Source organism: Dermacentor albipictus, chromosome 1 (genome assembly GCF_038994185.2).
Source record: "Dermacentor albipictus isolate Rhodes 1998 colony chromosome 1, USDA_Dalb.pri_finalv2, whole genome shotgun sequence".
Classification (NCBI taxonomy): Eukaryota; Metazoa; Arthropoda; class Arachnida; order Ixodida; family Ixodidae; genus Dermacentor; species Dermacentor albipictus.
Genome location: NC_091821.1, coordinates 372,130,284 through 372,154,224, shown reverse-complemented (window position 1 = coordinate 372,154,224; position 23,941 = coordinate 372,130,284). Strand labels below are relative to the sequence as shown.

The 23,941-nt window shown below is 48.3% G+C and overlaps 1 protein-coding gene across 3 annotated transcripts in view; it reads left to right on the top strand.

The window, feature by feature from the left end:
• Nucleotides 1–23,941, top strand: part of LOC135904071 (uncharacterized) — a 592,735-nt gene that overhangs the window by 458,179 nt on the left and 110,615 nt on the right. For all 3 annotated transcript variants that reach the window (XM_070531888.1, XM_065434658.1, XM_065434656.1), the window contains one exon: nt 8,495–8,509. In XM_070531888.1, the coding sequence (XP_070387989.1) occupies nt 8,495–8,509 (15 nt within the window). The remainder of the gene's footprint in view (nt 1–8,494; nt 8,510–23,941) is intronic.

The following is a 23,941-nucleotide window of genomic DNA, read 5'->3' as shown; positions in this document are numbered from 1 at the left end:
CTCATATCGACCAGACTCCGCTTTGTTATTTTTCATTTCACTCTTTCCGGTCTTCCCGCATCGTTTTCTGTATGTGCGGTTTGCGTGCTGCATGCATTCGGGCGCGCCGGCTGCGTTCTGCCTCGCTTTGTTGCTGCACGCGAGCAGCGAGCCGTATACGCTGCGTGAAGCCGCAGTGCTTTGTCGCGCCCTGCTCGTTTATGTGAACTTCGACGGTGTTTTATGCAGCACGTGCCATTGTTTCCTCTCGTTCCGGCATCTCTCTTTTTGCTGGATGTCAGTGAGCGCAGCAGTGTGGTTGCGCGTATGGCGTTGCGGTTTTGTTCTACGTGACTTTCTTTTAGTATTTTTTTGCTTCAAACGGTGAACGAGTGTCCACAATATGGGCGCCGCCTTCGGTAATGCGCGTGCGAAGCATCGACATTTTTTTTTTTTCACCTCGCGTCACGCACAACTACTCGTGAGTGTGGCGAAGGCGTTACGTTCAGTGGCACTGCCTCTTGCTTTATTTGCGTGGAAGGTTTAAAGTTTTGCACTGCGAGAAGTGAAGTTTTCTGGTGCGGGCATTGTACCTATTTGGAAGTTCGGTCATGGAAACATCGTATTTATTTATTTATTTATTTATTTATTTATTTATTTATTTAGTCTGTTAGTTAGTTAATTAGGTAATTAGTTAGTTAACTGAAACTGAAGCTTCGGTCTTTAGTTCGCAAGTTTTTGTCATGATTGGAATAAAAAGGAAAGCTAAATCTTGAGAAAACGCTCCAATAAAGTGATTCGGTGCTACGTCATAAGTGGTCAGGAAAAGGTAACATTAATCTTAGTCTGATGTTTCTAGCCCGCTGCAAGTTGCTGCACCATGTTTTACACACACATGCATGCATGTGTGTGTAAACGGCATGCGTCCGGCATGCGTCATGCCGGACGGCATGCGGCATGACGGACGTCATGACGGACGTGCATGCGGACGTTATGCCAACGGCATGCGTCCGGCATGCACGTTCGCATGCCGGACGCTCTCCTCATCTCCCGTGTTTTCAGTGCGCACTTTCATGCACACACATCTAACGACTTCTGGGCGCGTTTTGTCACCAGACGTGCGCTGTTCAAGTAAGGTGCGTCGATTTGGCTGCGATGATCTGGTGGCTGATTGAAGTCAAACTTCGCGAGATGCTATTTCTCCTCTTACAGGCTGCAGCCCTTTTTAACGTTCATCGTCCTCGATTGCTTGTGTGGGGCGTCGGTGTGCAACAAGATGAACGTCTAGGTGATCGCGCTTGGAGCCGCACCCTGTTGAAATTACGTTGTGAACCATATAGTATGCTGGAGGCTTCTTCTGCCAGGATAATAGATAATAATTGAACGACCGATCGGTCGAAGACGAGCAAATCGTTACGACGAGCGGTAGATTCCGCCGACCACGTGATGTGACATATGTTACATCATTTGAGGGCGCATGCAGATATGAAAGCGTTATCGCAAGCTGTTACCGCGAGCTGTTGGAGGTTCCTCAAAACCGACTTAAGGCATCCGAAGGAGAGAGTTGGATTGGTTTTGTTGATAATTACAAAGTTTAATCGCTGGTATATTAGAATCACGGTATCAGAGGTGGCGAAGGGTAGAAAGGTTATTATTATTATTATTATTTGTTTTGCACACATATACACATATACACAGGTAACAGGAAAGGGAAAGCGAGGAGCAGGCTGGCAACTGCCACCGGAATGGGCACAACGCCTGCCTACTCTTCTGAAGTGAGGCGACAGCAACACAGAAATGGAAGATAGGAAGGAGGGGAGGAAAAAGGAAAAAGGAAAGGAGAGCAACAGGACAAATCTAAAGACCAAAGTAGAACCCTGCAACAGGACAAATCTAAAGACTAAAGTAGAACTCTGCAGCCGGAATTAAAGTGACGCCGCGCCGAACAGCCTCCACAATTATCAACCACGTAAAAAAGGCGTAGAAAAGGCGTAAAAAAGGCAGCTAAGAATCTGTTATGGCTTAGTCCTTCTGATGGGATATTAATTCAAGCAAGTTGTGGCTTACGTTTTATTATTGGCGAACTTCACATTTGTTAGCGTCAACGTGAGCTTAACTCCAGCTCTACGCCGTTAGACCATATATTATCTGCAGTGCACTGGTCATGAGCCGGTGAGGCCCCTCTCAAGATTTCGAATAGTGGACGAAACATGCCCTCCACGTATGCTTTTCTCTGTGTGCCACGTACGCTTGAGTCGATCATTAGATGAAGCACACGTTGTTTGCATGTTGCGTGCATTTATCTTTAACGCGAAGTCAGTGGCGAGAGGGGTAAGTGATTTCCACGGCTCACCACTTTATTTCCATGCGAGATGCGCACTGCAGCCGCCTGAAAAAATCTCCGAAGCCCCGCTAACGCAAAATGGTCTAATTCAATAGAGTTTCCTTGGCTTTTTACCTGATGAGGAGGGAGAAAAAAGAGGCAGTTAGGGCGATTGATTTGCGCTGTAGTGCGCCTCGGGGGCCATAACGTTTCCTGCATTTCAAATGAACTCCGGCGACGAAGCTAGTCCGGAGCTTCTGAGGAGATTCGAAAGCGTTAAAACAAAAGAAGTCAACGAAGAACAAAATTAGTCATTTACTGGCTTTAGTTTTAGGGGTCCCATATCCGGCGAGTCTGGTCGGTGGTGCTAACACAGAAACGAAAAAATAATAATAATGAAGTCATCGTCTCGATAGACGAAAAAACAAACGGAACACAGAGAAAGAGTCGTATAATTGTGCGTGGTTCTTTGCGCACACAAGGGCAGTAGGCCGCGCTACGAAGGCGCCGTCACGTGCCAGGAGCCATCTGGGCAACAGAAAAGCAGAATCGATACCAATGCAGCGTCGAGGCTTTCAGAAGGCGGTGCCTTGTCAGCAGTTTCTAGCTTTAAAAAGCCACAATTAAATGAAGTAATGTTTGAAGGCGACATATAACTTGCCACGAGAACAGGAGTACATCATATGGTCTCGGCATACGTCTCAACTCAATGTAGAAATAAAATTTAAAGTTGGTTTATTTTTGCAACCTTAGCGGCTGAACAGCCGAATATCCAGCACGTCTCAACAGGCTGTCCTCTGCATTTCTTTTTTTTTATTCTGTCAGTCTGTAGAAATTTGGTTCTAAAGAAAATTCCACATCTGCCGCGTTGTGGTCGTTGGATTTTAGAATAAAGTGCAGAAGGAGGCTTCCGCTTCCTCGTTCGCACATTTTTCTTTTCTTCTTTTTTTTTTAACTGCGCACAGGTTTCATACTTCGGCTCCAAATAGAACTTGCGGTAGAAATGCAGGCGTTCAGAGTTTTTTCCTTTCTTTTTTTTTTTACACTGGAGGAAATCTTTGTCTCGAGCTGAAGGTGTGGGATAAAGAAAAATTGGGATTGGCAGACGCTGTCGAAAAGTAAATCCCTCCTGACTCACACCAGCCTGGTGGCAGAACCGAGCGTACAGACGCGGAACTGTTGTTTCCTCGCGCCCACTGCTGAGGCCAATGGTTCCAAGGTGTAGGAGCTAACAGATGACGCCGGCGATTTCCCAACTGGATCCCCCGAAGGAACGGCTGACTCGTGGCTGGCGCCGAAACAAAAAACGCCTTCGCTGCGACGATTCCACCATGTAGAGATAAGCGGGTTGCTACACTGTCTTTGTCGACGCTCGAAAATTCAATTTTGACCGCCTCGCGGCTTTCCTATGCCGCCGACAAGTTCGCGTCCCTGTTGCCAGGCAGTTTGTTCTATAGATCCCACACGACTGGTGGAACTCGTTTTTTTTTTCTATTTCTTCGCGTCTGTTATCCTACTCTTTTCTTAATTTCGAAAAGCGCAGCGTTGACTTGCTGAGAAGGCATGTCTTCCTTTCTTTGTGTGTCTGTGCGTGTGTGCTCTTAAAATATATCCTGTTAAGAAAACATGACGTACAGTACAGCAGTGGGCATTGCGATGGTAACGGTGGAGTAGGGACTCTAAGTTAAAACTTTCAATTATTCTACAAAACAGCATTGCATACATGCAGTAATACAATAACACAATAATCTATAATACAATAATATTTCTACATATACGTATATAGCGCCATGCAACGGGAGAGAAAGAAAAGTAGTACGTTTAAAAAAAAGCTGTGATACAAGGGACACTCTGTCCTTCTGAAGCGCATATTTCTTTTTTTTTTGGCAAATCACTAAAGGCCGCGACTGATAATGTCACTGCAGCACTTTCGTCTCACAGTCTCCCCTAAAATTGCGCCCAATTTCGACGTTCTCTGAGAGTCGTCCTTTTGGAATACGTAGAGGGCGACTCCCTGCGCCCGCCACAGCGGCGTGAACTGGACACGCGCGTACTTTAATTGCGGTGCCTTCTTAGAATGTCCGAGGAGAACGGAGGTTCCGTGCTCTCGTAATGAGGCTGGCGAGTCCTCGCTCGCAATTTGGAAGTCGTTACGCCGACCGGAACACGGGCCCACCGTGGCTCACCCGTGGCTTCAAGCGCGCCGCCCTCAGTCGAAAATTGCTCTTCAAGTGACCTCAGTATTGTAGCGCTCATTCTCGTTAACTTCCTTCTCTTTAGAAGGTTGGCCCATGATGAACAGGCGGCTGTTTCACTGTTTCACGTGGAGTTTGCCTGGGTTGCGTTATACATGTAAAAAAGGCTCATATGACAATATGCCACACATCTAATAATCTCTTGTCATATGAAAACACATATCGCTTATATGTGTTCTCGTATGATCACGTAACATTATGTGGGATATGTTTTGTATAATATTTTTTTTATGTTTGTATGGCATTTTGAAAGATCACTGAGTGGAAAGCCACTGAAAGGCCACTGAAAGGCCGCTGAGTAGTTTTGCAAGAAGATGGACATAACAATATATGTGTTGTGCGTGTCATCGGCTTTCGTGCACTTCTCAGAAACATTGTGACAGCTGATCGTATAGAAAAAAAAAAAAACAGGAGAAAGTTAACTGAAACCGCTTGTCCGCCCCTGTTACCGTGGTTACGCAATAAGGAAGGATAAATCATGGGCATGCACACACTCTGCCGACGCCGTTTTGCGTATTTCTGTACGTGAATATGCCGACGGCTACCGCTTTTATGTGTACTCAGGTGTAGGGGTTGAAGGAGGGGGTACCGGATGGCATCACACTTACGAAATACACGTCCCCCGTCTGCGTAGCGTCCGCCATTTTCCACCTAGTGTTCGTCGAACTAAAGTTTCCAGGCCTGCCTTTTCCCCTATCGATTTATGCGGAAAGGCTCGGAGCTGCGTGTCGTTCAACGTGTCTGTGGATGCTAGTTTACCCTCAAGCGATCGAATTCGTCTGAAGGAAGTGAAAGTTAGTTTGTGTCACAAAGAATTGAGTATAGCCCGTGGCAGGGAGTGCGCGTAGCGCGGGGCGAAGCGAGGCGCCCCAGGCGGGCTGCCGCTTTCGTAGTAGCAACGAAGCGTTGTCGGTGTATCGTCGTTCGTCGATGAGTAACAACGAGAATGACGAAGCAGGCAATAAAGGAAGGGCAGCAAAGGAGGAGACGGGGAAGAGGATACGGGACTGGAATCCAGACGGGGCTGGTGGTGGCGGCGACCTCATATGGCGCACTGCAGCAGCAGTAGTCGCCCGCATTGATCCCACGGGCGGCGCGCAGCATCTTCCTCCGGTCCTCATCTTTTGTTCCCGTCTCCGCCATTCATTCGCGCCCCGTCGCCGCCGCCGCCGCCGCCGCCGCCGCCGCCGCCGCCGCCGAACTGTCCTCCTCTCTTTCTCTGCTCACTTGTTCTGGGTCTCTCTTCCTCTTTCTTTCTAACGCACACGTACTAGACAGGAGGTAGTCGTGCGGGCCCTTTCTCTCGCGCTCTCCAGCGACAACTCCTTCCCTTTCGCTTTTAGCGACAGCGTGGTCTTGGTGACGTGTCGGGCCTCCTAGGCAGCCTGCTGCTTGCGTCGCGATGCCAGCAAGGCAGCTCTCGGGATGTTTCTGGGATAAAAAAAGAAAGAAAAAAAAGACTGTGACTAGGATGTAACGATTTCGGGTGAGCCCTGCCTTTTTCTGGATGTGGCACTTTTATTATTCTGTAACGTTCCTTCTCGCTTCCTTCTTTTCTTGTATCGGGAGCCGTGGGCCTCCCAAATTGGTTTCGACCTCGCTCAATGGAGCCACGGGTGGTGGCAGCGGTCGGTGGACAATGGCAAGGAGTACGCGAGGTGGCATCCCTGATTTTCACTTTGCGGTGGGCCACGCGGAGACATTGTCGTCCTTCCCTTCGAGACGAAAACGACTTGGAGGGAGAGCACAGGCAGGCTTCTTGGTGCGCGATGCACGGCGAGAAGAGAAAGTGGCGGGGACATTGGTCTGCGGCTGATTCCCCACCTGCGTGTTGTACAGCAAGAAGTCTGCCGCTTGAAAAATATGGAGCGGTTCTGCATGCCTTGTGGCGCGTGCTGTACCGGTGATGAGGCTCGTTGTCGAAGCTCCATCAACGGGACTGAACGCTGAGACGAACATAGCATTTCCCATTTTCGTTCCTTGAGTTAAAGGAAAGATGTCGGTGATCAGACGACTCACTGACTCGCGTCGTGCTTTGCGGCTCTGAAGAGCGGGAAAGGTGGACGAAACCTTCAGTACTTGGCTAGTGTGCATAGGTTTTGCGACGAGTCGTGCATTGGGTCCAACACGCATAAATTCGGTGGCATGAATGGAATTCCACTGTTTTCTTCTTGGATTAGAATATAGATGCCGCAATAAGAACCTATGTGCGGTTTTTTGGCAAGAAAAAAAAAAACGTTTGGAATAAATGAAAGAGCACAACAAATATCCAACTTTTCAAAGCAAATGCTTACGGTATATAGGCGCTTTTACTAAAGTAGGGTGCATGATTCTATATCATTATGTCCGATATCACTTTTCTTTCGTCCGCATATACTTCACGCCATGAAAAGAACGTTGTTGAGTTGTGGCTTCCTACTCACCCACACACAAATGAAACGTTCTTACGCGAACCATTCGTAGGAAAAGATGCCAGGGAATTGTCACGTTGCACGTATCAACGAAGGCGTCCAACGACAAACAGCTCTTCAGTCCCTGATGGGCGTTGGCGAAAGAAGCTAGCTTTCTCATTTTTTGACAGTGGTGCGAATACAACTCACTCATTAATCTCGCTTCTACATTTCATACGCACGGAGCACATGTCGACGCTACCAGACAACGACGTAACCTCTTCTTCGCCTCTGAGATCAATTTACTGGGAGGCAAAACTCTAAATTCGCAACCATGTTTCGTCCGGTAACTCACTAGAGAATGCGACCCGTAGGATAAAGCAATGCGTGGACGCCTTTCACATCGCATCTAGCTTAACTTGCCCCGCAAAGAGTCGCCCTTTACAAAGACCTGCGGGTGCGCGTAGGAAGCTTGCAAGTATATATAAGCAGCGTGCTCTGAGAGCGTGATGGAACTTCTCAATGAAATTAGACCGGGGGCCTTCGCTAATTGTTTTAAATTTGCATCGCTCTCCTCTGGAAGCGAGGAGCACGGTACCAATCGAGTTCTGTGCGGGGAGAAAACGAGGCGAGGCTGCCTTCGATTCAGGATGTTGGGGGAAGCCGAAGCGGTTCTTCTTCGGGCGAAGCGCACCACTGTGCTTGGAAAGGCGCTCATTTACTATGCACGACTTCGGCGATTAGTATTGTATTTCGATTCCCGAATGCTCTTTTGCTTCTCTCTGTCCCTCACTCGCCCTCGTTCCCTCTTTTCGTTTTCAACTCACGTCCCTCCATATCTCCGTTGCAAAGTTTATCGATGAATGTGTAGCTCATCTGTTTTTTTTTTTCTTACGGCGATCTTTCTGCCCTTTTCTGTTCTAACTGGCTTTCATTTGCCCGCGAGGGGGAGCTGTATTGGCTAGTCTCATTAATGTTTCTTTGAAAGGCAATTTAGAAGACAACGACTCTGTCATGACCCTCGTTTGCATTCCTGATTACGCCTTTTTGAGCTACCGCGGCCTTTTTCCACGCACTCCACTTCTCACTAATTAGGCTTCTTTAGTTCTGTGATATCGAGCACAGTTCGTCAAACGCTTGATTTATTGGGCGCTTTTCTTGTTGTTGTTGCTGCGAATTTTTTCTATTTTTGCATGGTTTCATGATTTGGTTACCTAATGTTACTGTACTATGCAAAAAAAAAAGCGAACACGTCACCTTGTTTTCTGACTTCGTTTGTGTTATTGTTGTTGACTTCTGTTGTTATTTCATCCTGCCCTTTATAGTTTCATTTCTTTTCTTCATTTGATAGCACATGCGTGCACTAACTGACATCTCATATATCTGATTCCAATTTTTTGTACATATTTCTTGTTTCCTAGTAAGTAAGTTCAGTAAATTGAGCCATGCTGTTTCCGGCTCTGAACTTCAGTTCAGCTTAGCCACCCTGCCCTTTAGTTTAGGAAGTGCACGAGTGTTGACTAATATGGACATCTTTTTCTTTACAGAGAACAAAGGAAAGGGTGAGTGTCTTGGACTTTGATATGCATCGTCTATAGTTAAGCTGTTTCGCTCGGTGTGACGCCTGCTTGTTTAACGTTTCGTGTACTTGTATACTGCTCAGTGAACAGAGAGTGCCATTTCTGCTCTTCCTGAATAGTTTCCCAAGACTGCCGCTTCTTACACACGTCGGAAGCTTGTTATCCCAACGATATTCATTTATGCATCTTGTTTTAGTTCTAATACATATTGAGGGCAGCGTCTCGCGAAGATTAGTGCGTAGTACCGTTTCATTATTGAGTAGCAAATGATGGACCAGAACCTGGAATTAATAGTTGCCCATTATGTGTTCTGCGGCCGCTTTCGCTTCTGAAATTATTAATAAAACATCAATGCAGGCTTTTTAAGCGTGGTAACAGTGTTACATTGCCTAAATGTATAAGAAAAGACTACTTTGAAGCCAATCTCTATAGGTGTGGTGTTCGTAAATGAGAAGATGAAGCCCCTTAGTACATCTATGCAATATTGCAAAATCATTTTTCAAAGACGCTTTGTACGCTCACTAACCACTGAGGACCATGCTACCATAAGGCTACGCTACCGCGATGTACTGCGTTTTCTGCACACAGTTTCCTTCCTGTGACATAGATACTGATGGGATATCTCCTCCTTCGTCACCGCTCAGTGCGCGCTCAGGTTTACTCGCTTAATTAACTATTTTCGATTTTGTTGGGAAAATCTTTGTATCCGCATTTTCCATATTCTTGTAGATGGATTCAGCTATACCTATACGAGGTTCCAGTTCCAGGTTCTTATTTCTCTAGTTATAGCGATATCATTTAGCTAATTTCACCCCTTAGTAAGGGCTTAGGCGTTTTAGCGGGCACCGCATTAGTCTGTTAATTTCTTGTGCCTCTTTTAATTGACTCACGCCCTGGAAAATTTCCCAATATTCGGTGTGTAATGTCATCCATATTCCTGGAACATATTATTCCCCGTCCGGCTTTTGTTTCTTTTTTAGCTGTCGATTCGCTACAGACACCTTTTATTTATTTATTTATTTATTTATTTATTTATTTACTTATAACATGCATTGTCGGACGCGTTCTCTCTTTGCCTCTCTCTACCATATTTCTTTTGAAGACATACAAAGGCACTGTACTAGCGTTAACAAGTTCGCTGCGAAAATACCTTTGTGTCACCTGCTGGTTTTATACATACGCTTTCTTTACGCGTACGTTCTCCACGACAGAACGAAACGACAGAATTATGTTGCCATTCATTATTGTCTACATCCGTCCTACGGCGGAAACATTGTTTTTGTTTGTCATTTCATTTTGCACTCTGCGCATGTTCAGTCTTACTGGAGCAGAAAAAACAATAATTGACGTTCTTGTGCGTCGCTGCGGAGTTGCAGACGATTTATGCGCGCGCAGTGACAAAGAAAAAAAGACACAGCCACACAAAAAAAGGGAGAGGGGTGAGAAACAGACACGTGTCAGAGCACAGCGCTTGCGTAAAGGAACAAGTCGCAATAGCGCGTGCGCTCACGCCCACGCACACAGACACGCACAGAGCGGCAGCCTGTGTCCTGGCTAAGAGAAAACTAGGTTTAGACGAGATGTGCTTAGCGGTGATGCCAGTCTCTCTCTCTCTCTCCGACACGAAGGCTGCTGAGCACCTGTCTCCCCCGATGGCCATATTGTGTTACAGAGAAGGAGACGCACTCAGGGGCCAGATACGTCCTTCCACCCCTCTTTGGGCCACCCTGTACTTTTGCCTTCCGTGCCGAGGCGACGCGTAACAGAGCGCCGCTGTTTAGACGAGGACAGCGGTGAGCTGCCTGGGACGAGATTGTGTGACACCAGTCGGCAGCGCGCGCTATATACGGTGACAGAAGCGGCCCTTGCTGCGGCTGCTGCTGCTGCTGCCGCCGCCGCTGTTGCCATGGCAAAAGCTGACCGCGGGATATTTGATATAGCCGACAGCGACAGAGTGCCTTGTGACACGGTAGCACTCACGCGCGCCGCGACGGCGGCGGTGGCTCTTTAGCGCGGAGCTCTCGGCCTGACGATATACGTCAAGGTGAATGGAGGTAGGAGGTGGCCGTGTATTTGCTGCGCGAGCCGTACCCAGAGTCTCGGGTTGCAACGAGCCGCAAGTCCTGCTTCGTGGTGACAAGCGCTTGTCTTAGCACGCCCCCTTCCCCGAACACTCCCGCGTCGTATACCTAGCTGAGCAGAAATGCGAAGAAGCGAAAGAAAGGACCAGACCCTGCTGAAGCACTTAGCTCGTCTGGCTGTCTGCCGCTGATATCAAGACGCGCAGACTTATTTCACCGTTACCGGGGTCGGCTTTCAGTGGGAGCGCCGAATGAAAGGCGCGCGTTGACGAATACGACCCCCCGCATTGTTGGGACTCCACGTTGCGTAAATTTATCCGGAGGATATTGTAACTTAAGTATTTCTCGTTGGCTCTCGTTGCCAAGCTGTTCGCTATAGCCTCCGAACCGTACTGTCTGTTAGCAGACGACACGTGGCTTCAAGAATAGTGCCGTCCGGCTTTGTCCCAACATGCTATTGAAATAATCACATTGTCTCAACCAATTGTACCTGCCGGTCGGAAATGTTGCACAACCTACAAACTTGTAGCGGGCGTATGGTTTACCCCTTTTGTTACGACGTAATTCTTTATCTGCGTATTCTTGGGCGCTTCTGAAACGAAGGAAGTGGGCCGTAGAAATACTTTGCCAGAAGGTTCGATGAAAAAAAAAAGTGTCAAGGTGGTTCGAAGAAAGTAATTACGTCGGAGCTGCTGGCGCAACTTAGATCGGATGATTTCGATCTTCAGATAACCTATGATTGTAAATAGACGCATGAAAAGAACGCATTCCCTGACTGGAAGCCATTTTACTTATTTCTTGTGACGTCCAGTCGTACCTCATAACTGCCTACATCGCGTGACTGATCGTGGACTGCCAAGGTTTCTTAGAGAAAGATGAACAGACTGCAGTGTGATAGCCACGGCAGACCGTAATTTACCCGAATCGCGTAATTGAGCACAGAGTCTGTAGAAAACGCCTTTGAGAAACTCGTGCACACATTTATGCATGTGTGCGTGCTTTCGTGCGTGCGTGTGTGTGTGTGTGTGTGTGTGTGTGCGTGTGTGCGTGCGTGCGTGCGTGCGTGTGTGTGTGTGCGTGCGTGCGTGCGTGCGTGTGTGTGTGCGTGTGTGTGTGTGTGTGTGTGTGTGTGTGTGTGTGTGTGTGTGTGTGTGTGTGTGTGTGTGTGTGTGTGTGTGTGTGTGTGTGTGTGTGTGTTACATTATGGTTCACTTTTAAGCGGAACATTTCATTAGTATTCTAACCAACATAATATGAACGCATACTTCACTTCATGTATACACATAGATTAATAGCAAATTATTGCCGATGCCCTTGTGTCAGAAGTGAGCTCTAATAATCAGCCACGAAATACTAATCAATTTTCTTTAACAATAGACTATATTGTACTTGCGTGCGTGCGTGAGTGAGTCCGTGCGTGCAAATACCCCGGTGTATTTTTGTGCGGACGCAAACTCTCGTCGCATGTCATTTTTATTTCTTGCCGTGAAATCTAACACCAGAGAACCACACTCCGCCTCTCCTAGCGTTTCTCCTCCCCTGCTCCCCCTCTTGTTTTCCCCTTTCAAGTCAAGAAAGGGATCTTGCAAGTTCAGTTCCTCGAACGTCGGTATATATATATATATATATATATATATATATATATATATATATATATATATATATATATATATATATATATATATATATATATATATATATATATATATAGCTCTTAGCTTACATTGTCTGCTCTATTTGCAACGTTTTTAGCCTTGCATTTTAGGAGTCGCTGGGAAGCTGCAAAAATAGTTCCGAGCGGTGTTTTTTACTTTTGTTTGTTTTCCTTATGATTGCTGAGTTCTGTGCTCCTTCGGTCAAAACAAACGGGAGTTTTCGTCAGCGCTCCCACTTTTCGAATCCCCCGGTTTGATGCACAACACAAGACGTATTGAAGCCCTTCGTCGGCTGGGTTCCGCCATTGCTTCGTCTCCTGTTACTCCAGCCTTCGTGCCTCTTCTTTCTTTCTTCTTCCTCTCCGTCAGCGCTCGAATCGAAAATGTTCTCCGTTGTGTTCTTTAGGTGCCTCATGCCTATCGTTCGGATCTTTCTCTTTCTTTTGCATTCCGGTGCGGACTTTCCTGACGTTTTCAATAACAAATCCTTTCCGATCGAACTTTTGTTCCCCGGCACGAAGTCGACGTCGAATCGAGGGCGTCTTCACGTCGAATGTGCTGACCGGGGGATGGTGGCGACCAAACTTGAAGTCTGCTTCCTTGCTTCTTCGTTTGTTCGTTCCTTCGCTTACGTGTTTATACGTTGCCGGCTCCCTCGGGCGTGGAGATGAAAAGTACCATGGTAGGCTTTGCTACTTTATGCGTTTGGGATCGCTTCTTCTAGATTTTCGAGCCTGTGCCTTCTTTAACGAAAAGAAGGCCTATCGGAAAGAATGTAGAACGGTGAACAGCCGGACTGCGTCAGTGGAGGACTGTTGCGTGTTGCCGTCCACGTTTGCGCACTCTACCTGTCGTCACTGCTGCTGTTGCTTAGTTGCTATTGGCGGACGAAGCTTTTCCGTTTTTATACATTTGCTTCGGTGCTTGTCCTGGCTGAGTGCTTTTCTTATTTTTGTTGGTTTTATCTTGGACACAAAAAAGCCGTCGTATTTTCCCAGTTTTACGTTGTTTCTTTTTCTTGCGACGACAACAACAACAACAACGATAATAATAATAATAATAATAATAATAATAATAATAATAATAATAATAATAATAATAATAAGCATATAGCCTGTATCATCGCATCCAGCGCCAGCAAGTGTCTCTGGCGACTGTCTGTGACTGTCTTTACCAGTACACCTACATGACAGACGTAGAGTTTCAGCGTCATTTTCGCCTTTCCAAAAAGTCGATCAGTGCGCTTGCTGTGTGACGAGTTAGTCGAAGACCCTCGACTGCATACACAGCGTGGTGGGCAAATTACGCAGTGGTGCAACAGCTGCGTCAATGGCGCCAAACTGCGCCAAGAGCTGGCCTCCCAGTTGAAGAAGACAACATAAATTTGTGTCATGTCATGTTCAATACAGGCGCGTGTACTCTTTTTTTTTTTTTTTTTTTTTTTATTGCGATGAAGGCTTGCCCTTAAGGCATAATTGTTGGAGCGTATATGTGCATTATATGTGTGCTGTGAGGCCTGTGTTGTGTATGAATTGAAGCAGTGTTTTGTGAAATTTGTTATCATGTATCCAGCGGTCATAGCTGGTTGTCACACTGTAGCGGAGGCCGGCTTGCAGTAGGTGACGCGAGCGTTCCGATTGTAAGCCCGTACATGTCCATATTAGGTGGTATGCGTCTGATTCCACCACAGGAACGGAGCAGTATGGACACGTAGCACCCAGTGGTAAATGCGACCAGTTCCACCTTGAGACAACAGCCGGTGTAAGGGCCACCCCGGCCCGAAGCCTCCTAAGCACAACTTCCTCCGCCCTAGTAAGGTGAAGGGGGAGGGAGCAGACACACGGTGGGATAAGAGCGCGTGTGTCCTGCCGGAGAACATTTTTACGGGCTCGCAGCGAGTTACGGGGTTGGGGTGGGAGGGGAATAGGTGGAGGATCAGGATTAGGAGGGCAGTGTGCCTGCTGGTCAGCAGCAATGTTGTGAGGGTTCGCTGAATGGCCTTGAATCCAGTGTACCTTGACGCAAGTAGCTGTCTTACTATTCATAGTGTGTATTCTCTCGCAGATTTCCATCGCCTTATCGACCTTCTTGAGTTCCTGAATAGCCGCTAAAGAATCCGTGAAGATGTCTAGTTGCTTGATGGTAGGCAGCTTAGATGTCGCATCTTGCATAGCGTCGTGGATGGCTTGAAGTTCCATTACTAGAGCGCTGGCTTCCGTAGATAAATAGCGCTGGTGGCCGCTGATGAAATTATGCGTTGTACTCAGGAATGATGTCCTTCCGCCGTCTGGGAGAATGGCAGCATCCGTATAGACTTTGCAGGTGTTAACGCATGATGCATCGACGATGTTGTGTTCGTCAATAGTACCTGTTGCATCGCTGCGTCGTAACTTCGTTGGCTTATTAGTTGTGATGCTGGTGAATTCCCAGGGAGGCATTGGACAGGGCTGATTGTCAATCCGAGAGCCGCGGTGAAAATGAGCATGCAGCGCAGCGACAGCCGGAATAAGTTGCTTTTTTATTTCACGTGCTTTTTCACGTTGCAAAATTAGCTCTGCAATTGTGTTGAGCTGGGCATGTTCCTGTAGGGCTGGTATCGGAGTGATGCGGGGCAGTGCTGTGATTGTGCGCATAGCATCGCGATTAATCGTCTCCAACTGTGCTAGCTGTGCCAACGTCAGCCGTTGAAATTGTGCTTGATATAAAATTCGTGGCTGCAAGACTGCACGCACCAACCGTCGAGCTACGTCAGTACGAGCTCCAGCTGCTTTTGCTGCAATGCGACGAATAAGGTGAAGTGTTTTTGTCGAACTCTGTCTGGTTTTACGGAGCCAGTGTGCACCACTGCCGGATTGGTGAATATCGAGACCCAGTATGCGGACCTCAGAAGCCTCAGGGATTGTCACTGCGCCGAGTCTAAATGTAAAGGGGTGCTGCGTGATTCTTGTGCGTCCTTTCTTGTTGGCCACCACAACATAGCTTGATTTTTGGGCGGAAATGTCCAATCCTGCTTTCCGAGCGTAGTTGTTCAGCACATCAAGGGCTTCTTGAAGCTGTTGAGTTTGTCTAGATATATCTTTATGCACGGACCACAAAGTGACGTCATCTGCATAGATTAAGAACCTCACATCTGGAATCCGATGTAGTTGCCAGGCTAGAGGTATTAGAGCAACGTTGAAGAGAAGAGGAGCCAGAACCGAACCTTGTGGGACTCCTCTGTTCGATGTGAAGTATCCTTCTTGCCTTCCATCTACTCTAATCGCAAATGTGCGATTCTGAAGGAATGAGTAGATGAATCTTATCACCCGCGGTGGAAGTCCCAGGTCGATGAGGTTGGATATAATGATTTCATGGTCTATATTGTCATAAGCTTTCGTTATGTCTGTTGCTACTACCGTGCGCACAGCGTGACTGTGTGGAGAAACCTGTAAAACATCGTCTGATAAGATAGAAAGTCCATCTTCAGTTCCCAAGTAAGAACGGAATCCAATTTGAGCAGGATGATATTTATCGTGGCGTTCAAGCCACCAGGAAACTCGTGTGGCCAGCATCTTTTCAGCGAGTTTGCAGACAGTTGAGGTTAGTGAAATTGGGCGTAAAGATTGCAGGCTATTTGGACACTTTCCTGGTTTCGGAATCGCGACAACAATTGAGTGCTTCCAATCAGGTGGAACGTTTCCAGTCTCCCATACTTTATTAATAGCCTGAAGAAGTGCGTCGAGAGCTGCTCCTTCCATGTTCTTGAAAACCTCATAAGGAATACCATCGGGACCAGGTGTTGTTCGTTTCTTCGAAGTTTCAATCGCCGCTATTAGTTCGGCCATGGTGAAAGGGCTGGATATATCGGATATGGAAGTTGTGTCACACTCATCAATTTCGGGGCAGTTTATAGGTGACGCTTGATCGTATTTCGGGAAAAACGCTCTAGCAGCGTGTTCTGCAAATTGATGCGGCGAACTCTGCATCGCTAACCTAACGCTCGCTGCAGGGTCAGGTTGCTTATGACCGCGTTCCATTGACCGGAACGTGCGCCAAAGTGCTCTGTTTCCAATGCCCGATCCAAGATTCTCGCACCACTCATACCATCGTCTTCGAGAAAGTTGCTTTTCGTGCTGACGCGCCTTCGCCGCTATATGGTTAGCACGTGCACGGCTACCTGGTGCATCGGGATTTCTCGACGCATACAATTCTGCCTGACGTCGCTTTGCCCAAAGTTGCAAAAGGGTGAGGTCCGGTTGAGGTTGTTCCTCGTCAACTGTGGTTACAGTGGTGTTCCTCCGTAGCAGTTCTTTCAAAGCGGGAAGAATTTCTGAGGGCTCTGAGGGTACTCGATCGGTCTTGCTGTGTGAGCCTTTGCGCAGAAGCCGTGACTCTTGCACTGTGCTGCATCCTGGGTTAATAAATGTGGTACCTTTTCTGTGCCGCATCGACGAACCTGACGTAGTGCTATTCGTTCGTCTTGGCGTGGAAGAGCGGTACGCCATTCCCTGACCGCGATATAGACTACAGACTATATAGACTATATATAAAACATATAGACTATATATAACTTACAATTTGCGTGGTATGTGGCAAGCATCGGTGGCTTTGACCCTGCGCTAAAAGTGCTTGCTGCTGCGCCAAATCGCCTTCTTGCTTGCACCAGGACCTGCGCCGAAAGGTGAAATGGCTGCTTCAGCACTGAATTATGCACTGAGAGCACAGATTGGTGTGACTGGGAGGAAGAATTCGTGCGATCGCTTATGCTCGATCTGGCTTCAAGCACTGTGCGTCCACCGCGCGCTAACGCCAGGGCAGGTCCGGCGGCGTCATCGGAGTGCTGGGTCACCTGCAAGGACATGGGGTTCAACCCGGACCAACCAGCCTGGGAAGGCGAAGTGGTCACATTATATAGGAAGGCTCAGAATGGACTCCGTGCTGCCTTCCGGGGGAACAGGTGCCGAAAGCAGTTGTACTTACGCGGTACCGCTGCACTGCACGGGCAGAGAGGTGAAGGAATCGGATCGGATCGGAAAACATTTATTGGGCTCTAGAAAAGAGATCTTCGCGGCTTCAGACGGCGTCTTCCATCTTCTGATGGATTCTTCTGTCTGCAATCACAGGGTTGGTGCCCTAGTCCAAGGCTCCACTGAGTATGGCCAACCCGCGAGCTCGCTCTACTAGGCGCTTTTGGCCGTTCAAGCTTACGCTGGAAGTTACTTCGCCAGCACGGACTGCCTCGGCCGTCCGAGCGTCCCCCACTCCAGGCGGCAAGTGATTTGGCTCGCGTACTGCGTGAGAAAAAGCGTAGATGTGTGGCTGTTGAAGGAGATAACCGGCGACTTGTTTCCTCTGTCGGAGCACGCCACCACCGACTGGAGGAACTACGCCCCTGTGGTCGTGAGGGACGAGCTGCTGGCGCGACCTCCACTCGGTGGCCCCTGGATGACAGTGCAAACTGACGATTGCCTTCTTCGCGGCAAGCGAAAGTACAGTCGAGGCCGCCTGAGGACGGGCAACAGCGTTCCGCCGACCCGCCAAAGTTACGGTGGTGTTGCAGATCGTGGACCGTGATTCATTGGCATGGTCGGCGTGACCACTCGGGAACTGCGACTTTTCAAGGTCGACCGACGAGACGCGGCGACGCTATATAGGCCCCAATGATGTTCAACCAGAGACCATTAATCACAGTGACGAATGGGCCGCACACAACTGTATCCCAAATTTAGTAGGTGCTAATGGGGCTACCCTCAATCTGCATTGAAAGACGGTCAACCACATCGTGAACTTTGTGGACCCTATCAGGGGCGCTCACACTCAATAAATAAAAAGTTATTGTCAGAAAGTGAAGCGCTACCTCGTCAGCGACTGGTACAGGGTAACTGCGCCGCTACTGGAGTCCCACTTTACATGGATGTGGTGGCAGTCAATTAACAGCCACGTGCGCTGCAAAGACCCTTCCTCGCATTTGTTAAAAGCCATGGATCGTTCGGGGCTATCCACTATGAAGACTCTTCCCTGTGGTTGTTAGAAGCCATCGCTCGGCGCTACCAAGTATGAAGGTGCATTGGAAAGTAAAAGAAAATAAAGTGTAGTTTTCTGACGCTTTGCTTGCATGAGTGTTTTCAGGCATTCCTGCGTGCTTACACAGTAAGCGGCGGGCAAACCACTTTCGCGTTAGCTGACTATCACTTCGTCTCGCAGCCTTATACTTTATCGCGAGCAATGAGTGATCTTTTGAAAGTCCAGTGTGGCGCGCACAGCAATCTGTGCTCGGAAATGGAAGCGCAAGTACGTAGCGAGTCGCGCCATTCCAATCCAAAGAAAAGAGGAGGCTGAGCGTTCTCTTATGTTATAATGCGAAGCTTAATAAACTAGAAAATTAGTCTAATACGCGTTTAGTATACGTCTTGTAAACTTCAATATGCTTATAAACCACATTAAAATGACTAATAAGATTGTACTAAATGCACTTATTTTATGAATTATGCATGTAATACACTAGATTGAACGACAAGTGAAAGGAGGCACCGACCATGAACCGACGGTATGATAACGTGAGCCCCAGTTTGTCGAACACCCATAAGGCAACGCCCAAGGGATTATAGCCACACAGAGTGAATCTAGATAGACCAATGAAACTGGAGGCGTCCCGAGGGACAAATTTTGTGTCTCTCATCACCTCTTTCATCTTGGGGCGTCGCCAGAGCTCGTGAAGAACCCTAGTCTCGCCAGACTTGGCGCATCCTGCATGGCACCCCTGGTTCACTTTTTCTTTGCTGCTCCCCCCTTGCCTCTAAGTTTGCGCGACTGTATGTACCAATCGAATGGAAGGAAAGAATTCATGACCGCCTGTCAGCCTCTAGAATCTGTTCAGGAGTATGTTTATCTAGGTCAATTACTCACAAGAGACCCTGATCATGAGAAGGAAACTTGCAGAAGAATAAAAGTGGGCTCTAGTGCACACGGCAGTCATTACCAAATCCTTACTGTGAGCTTACCACTGTCGGTGAAAAGAAAAGTGTCAAATCGTTGCATTCTACCGGTACTAAATTATGGAGCAGAAACTTGGAGGTTAACAAAGAAGCTCGAGAACAAGTTAAGGACCGCACAAATAGCGATGGAACGAAAAATGTTAGTCGTAACGTTAAGAGACAGAAAGATAGCGGTGTAGATCAGGGAGCAAAAGGGTATAGTCGATATTCTAGTCGACATTAAGAGAAGAAAATGGAGTTGGGCAGGCCATGTAATGCGTAGGGTCGATAACCGGTGTACCATTAGAGTTACGGAATGGATGCCAAGGGAAGAGGAACGCAGTCGAGGACGGCAGAAAATTAGGTAGGGTGATGAAATCAGCAAATTTGCAGGCGCAAGTTGGAGTCAGCTAGCGTAAGACAGGAGTAATTGGATATCGCAGGGAGAGGCCTTCGTCCTGCAGTGCAGTAAAAAAAAGAAAAGGGCGTATGGTGACGATGATGATGATGAAGATGACAATGATGATGTCTCAGCTGCAGCAGCGCGAATAGCTTGATGTGACAGATTGTCGAAATGTCTCGATTTCAGCTCACCGAACCGTTTTAATGCGCCAGGGTTGTTCTCTGTAGTAATAAAATGAAAAAGAACAAACATTTCTCTGCAAGCCAATATATGGACGATAGCATGTCGGAAACGACACGTTGTATCTCCTAATGGTGATTGCGGACGGTGCCGAAAATAAGCACAACGTGCTAGCACAAAATGGTGCGCGAGCCTCATTGTTATGACCCGCACGCCTGTGGCGGTGGGGCGTGCCGTGATTCCTTGCCGAGAGTTCGCTCCAGTCATTAGCATAACAGCGATACGCGCGCGCGCGCGATTTGATTGTGTACAAGCGAACGCGATGTTTGTTTCCTGCCGGCGGCGTCTAAGAGGCGCCGGTGGAGGAGCTGAGGCGCATGACGTGTCTGTCTGTCAAAAATAGCCACGCTAAGTGGCGGAAACACCGCCGGGAAATTACCCCGCCGCCGCGTCTGTGGCGTAAAATGGCTCCGCAAAACTCGGTCTTCCTTCGTGCTGACGCCGATCAGCATGGCCTGATCTTGTAGAGCCACTTCCCTCACGCTTCCGCCATACAGCGCGCATTACATCCCCGACGTATCGCTCTGTTTCGATTCCTCGCCGCCGAGATACTCGCTTCCTCAGCACCCCTCCCCCGCCCCCCCTCACACGCCCTCTAGAAGAGGACCGAGTTCAAACGCACCCTCTCTGGGAATCTGATCGAAACTGAAATTAAATTTATCATCGCCAGGGCGCAAACTGACGGGCTTCCAGCTATAGGGGCTGCAAGGAGAAAGTGTGTGAGGCCGAGGAAGAGAGAGCTGATGCTGCGGCGAGCGGCGTGCTCATCGTGGTACAGAGGACGATCACACGAGGGTTGTGGAATGGTAGTGACGGGGCGAAGTTCGAGGAGGAAGACCTTGCGCAGGCCAAATGAAACGGGGCACAAGCGTGACGAAGCGCCATTACCTGAGAGTGCCCCCGCGTGGTGACGGGCAGCGCGGATTGTGTGGAAGCAATGCGCAAGCGAGCGGTTGCTGTTGCAGGGGACGGATGGCGGCTATAGGTTTTTGCGAAGGATTGCGTTCCCTGCCTTCGGTACACCAAACAGCTGTTCCAACTTGGCAATTGTGTGCGTTTGTGTGTTGAGGGGTAGGGCGTACGGTAGGGGATATAGGTGGTGGGATACTAGTGGCTAATGCTACAGAGACACGGAGAAAAGGGGAAGGAGAGAATATGAAAACAGGGAGAATGGATAACATAAAACGCTGCCTTTTGCTCTCCAGCCGTTGAATGCCTACGGAAGGAGGCTTCACACTTATTGAGGGAGGAAAGACGGAACTGCGAAGAAGGAATTCGAAGCAACGGAAAAGAGGAAAAAATCAACCCACTTTGCGGAGAGCACTGTGTCTCCTCCGGTATGCGGGGAGGGCGGCACACTGAGAAAGGGTGAAGAAGTGGAGAGGGCTCGAACATCGCGAGGAAGGGTCGTCCGGAGGAACGGGAAAGCGCAAGGGCGCGTGGGATGGGGCTCCCTGGCTGCCGGCTGCAGCGGCGGCGCTGGCGAGGGAAGCATTCCCGCACACGCACCGCATCAATGCGACACGCAGGCGCAGAGAGCCTCGGCCGTCCGCTGCGTTCGACGGCGCTCCCGCGCGCCTCGCCTTCATCCGGGAAGCAGCATCGTCATCGCGGGAGGACGGCCGCACTGTGTGTGCGTGCTTTCGTCTCTCCCTCTCTTTCATTCTCTCTCTCTCTCTAATTCATGGCCCGCCATCCCGCGCTGCAGTTTCTCGAGAGCTCCTGACCGTGGCGGTGGTCGAATTGGAGCGCCGTTTTCGGAAGAGGGGCTCGAGCGGCAGTGATCTCTTCGGGAAGTAGTCGGTAGCTTTGATCACTCTTTGCACTGGCATCGACGCCGGCTGAAGCACTCCTGACAGTGGGTCGCCGGACCAGTCGATTCTTCTCCCTTTCCGGTCGCTAGCTGCGACAGATGAACGTGACTGTCGTGCAATTTCGCGCGCGCCAACTTTCGTCGGCGAAGTTTTCGCGGTCCGGGTGCTCGCGTCGTCGTACAATGTGCTCCGCCGAAGGCGAAACTGGTTGAGGAGACTGTGCTGGTGCAAAGACTGCCGTTGCCTCGCGTCGTAGCCAACATGTAGACCCCTGCATCTGCCTGGTGCGGGCTGCGCCGCTGTCACAGACTTTTCAGCTGTTTCGAAGCACGCAGCGTTGGACGTGGCGTGAAAGGGTGCTGAGGTGAGCTATCTCGTTACAGACTGCGGAACTTGTGGGAACGGCGGCCCTTGCTATCTCCTTTAATAACACTGTGAACCGACTGTAAGGTTTTCTTGTGGCGCGTGACTTCTTTTATTGTCCCTTTTAATCAGCTCTAATTTGGCTACACACGTCCTTCACACTAATTGCAGCGGCAAAGACAACTTTGATAGAGCATTTATAAAATTATGTTCATATATTTGCGTTTTTCACGATTTGCCGACACTTGATCGAGGAGTAGCAACTTTAACTTCATTTGGTTTAGAATTTCCACACGGTGGAACCGCAACATGCGTCGCGTTACAGTTGTGTAGAAAGCACTTCTGTTGCCTAAAGCTCGACGTCGAGCATTAACGCTCGCACTTACTTTGCGTTTTCGCGACAGTTACGAATGATGACATCCAGGAAACACATTTCTACGTTTGCTACGTACAGTTATCTACTCTTGTTATCAACCAACAGATATATTAACTACGTTAACTAATATCTTGGTACTATAACATGTTGCGTCAATTTAAAGAATTAGCCATCAAAAAATCTGATCAAGGTGTTGTAGGTGCTTCTTTTTGATCGACCGTACGCATTAATATAACTGCCACTTTTGTGAAAATGTCAACTCAGGTAGGAAAAAAGGGGAAGAGTGGGGCGAGGGATTGCATAGTTACGTTGTGAGAAAGCCTTCTATCTTAATAGGCAGTAAACGCTTCAGTCGTACTACTGATATTCCGTGACCGTGCTTGATAACCACCGCCTTGTTTTTCTCTCCACTTATATGTGGCATTAAAATTGAGAGCCACGTTTAACATGTAACGTTCCACGTTTAACATGTAACGCTCGCCTTGCCAAGCAGTTTTCCTACCATCTGGACCAGTCGCGCGACATCAGCGATTGCGGCGCTTATGATCGAGAAAACGAACAGAATCGCGAGAGTTATGTACGCACTGAATGGAGAGCAAGCGTGGTGCGCCCGTCTGCATTGACAACTCTCCCGTGCGACATTTCCCGTGGTGAGTACGGATTTAAACGTGGTTATAGAGGACGGATGTTGGATGCTTGTAGTTACGGTTCTGGTTTGTATATTTTCGTATTTTGTTAGGGATTGGAGCGTTCCCCTACGTGTAACGTTTAACTTTGGTTCGAGATGAAGTGTCGCAGTGCATTCGCATACGAAGCCCGAGGTGTCAGCGTGACATGCGCGGGTAATTTTCTCTTCGTGCATCTCGATTATGCGGATTCTGCAGGCGTACTTCATTATAAGCACTTCACTGTGGCCTGGCTACGTTACGTAGCATGATTTCTTGTCTAAACTTGTATCTTTAACAATTTTTATTCATCTGCTTTTCAGTTAGTTATGGCGCCAGTAAACGACAGGTTCCTTCCTTAGTGACGTGTTTCTTTAGAATTTGTTCCCACGAGTCGACAATGACATTGTTGCCATTATTTGTTTGCCGTTCCGTAGGATGTCTATTTGTAAAGGGATGTAGGGCTTATTCGTTGGCACTGTTGAACGAGTTCGATAAATATCATAACATGCAAATTGGAGAGAGATAAAAATAACGCGGAAGAAGATAATAAGAAGTGTGGCTTGTAGACTACCTTCGTGTCATGCTCGTGTAGATTTCACTTATGAAAGTTCGTGCCCAGGAGCTTTTACGGGAACGGCGTGTGGTGGTGCGGCATAGGGGGCATTGAGTACGTTAAGTTGGCTATGCGATAATGAAACATTACTTTGTTCAGCCAGCTTGCGCTAATATGTATGGGTGGTGATTTAAACGAAACATTCCATTGTCCGCATACCTCGAGAAAATCCGCACGCCTTTCGGTAATTTTATCCTCTGCTACTTCGTTTCCATGCTCGTCTCCACTTTGTTTGTAGCTCCGCTTTC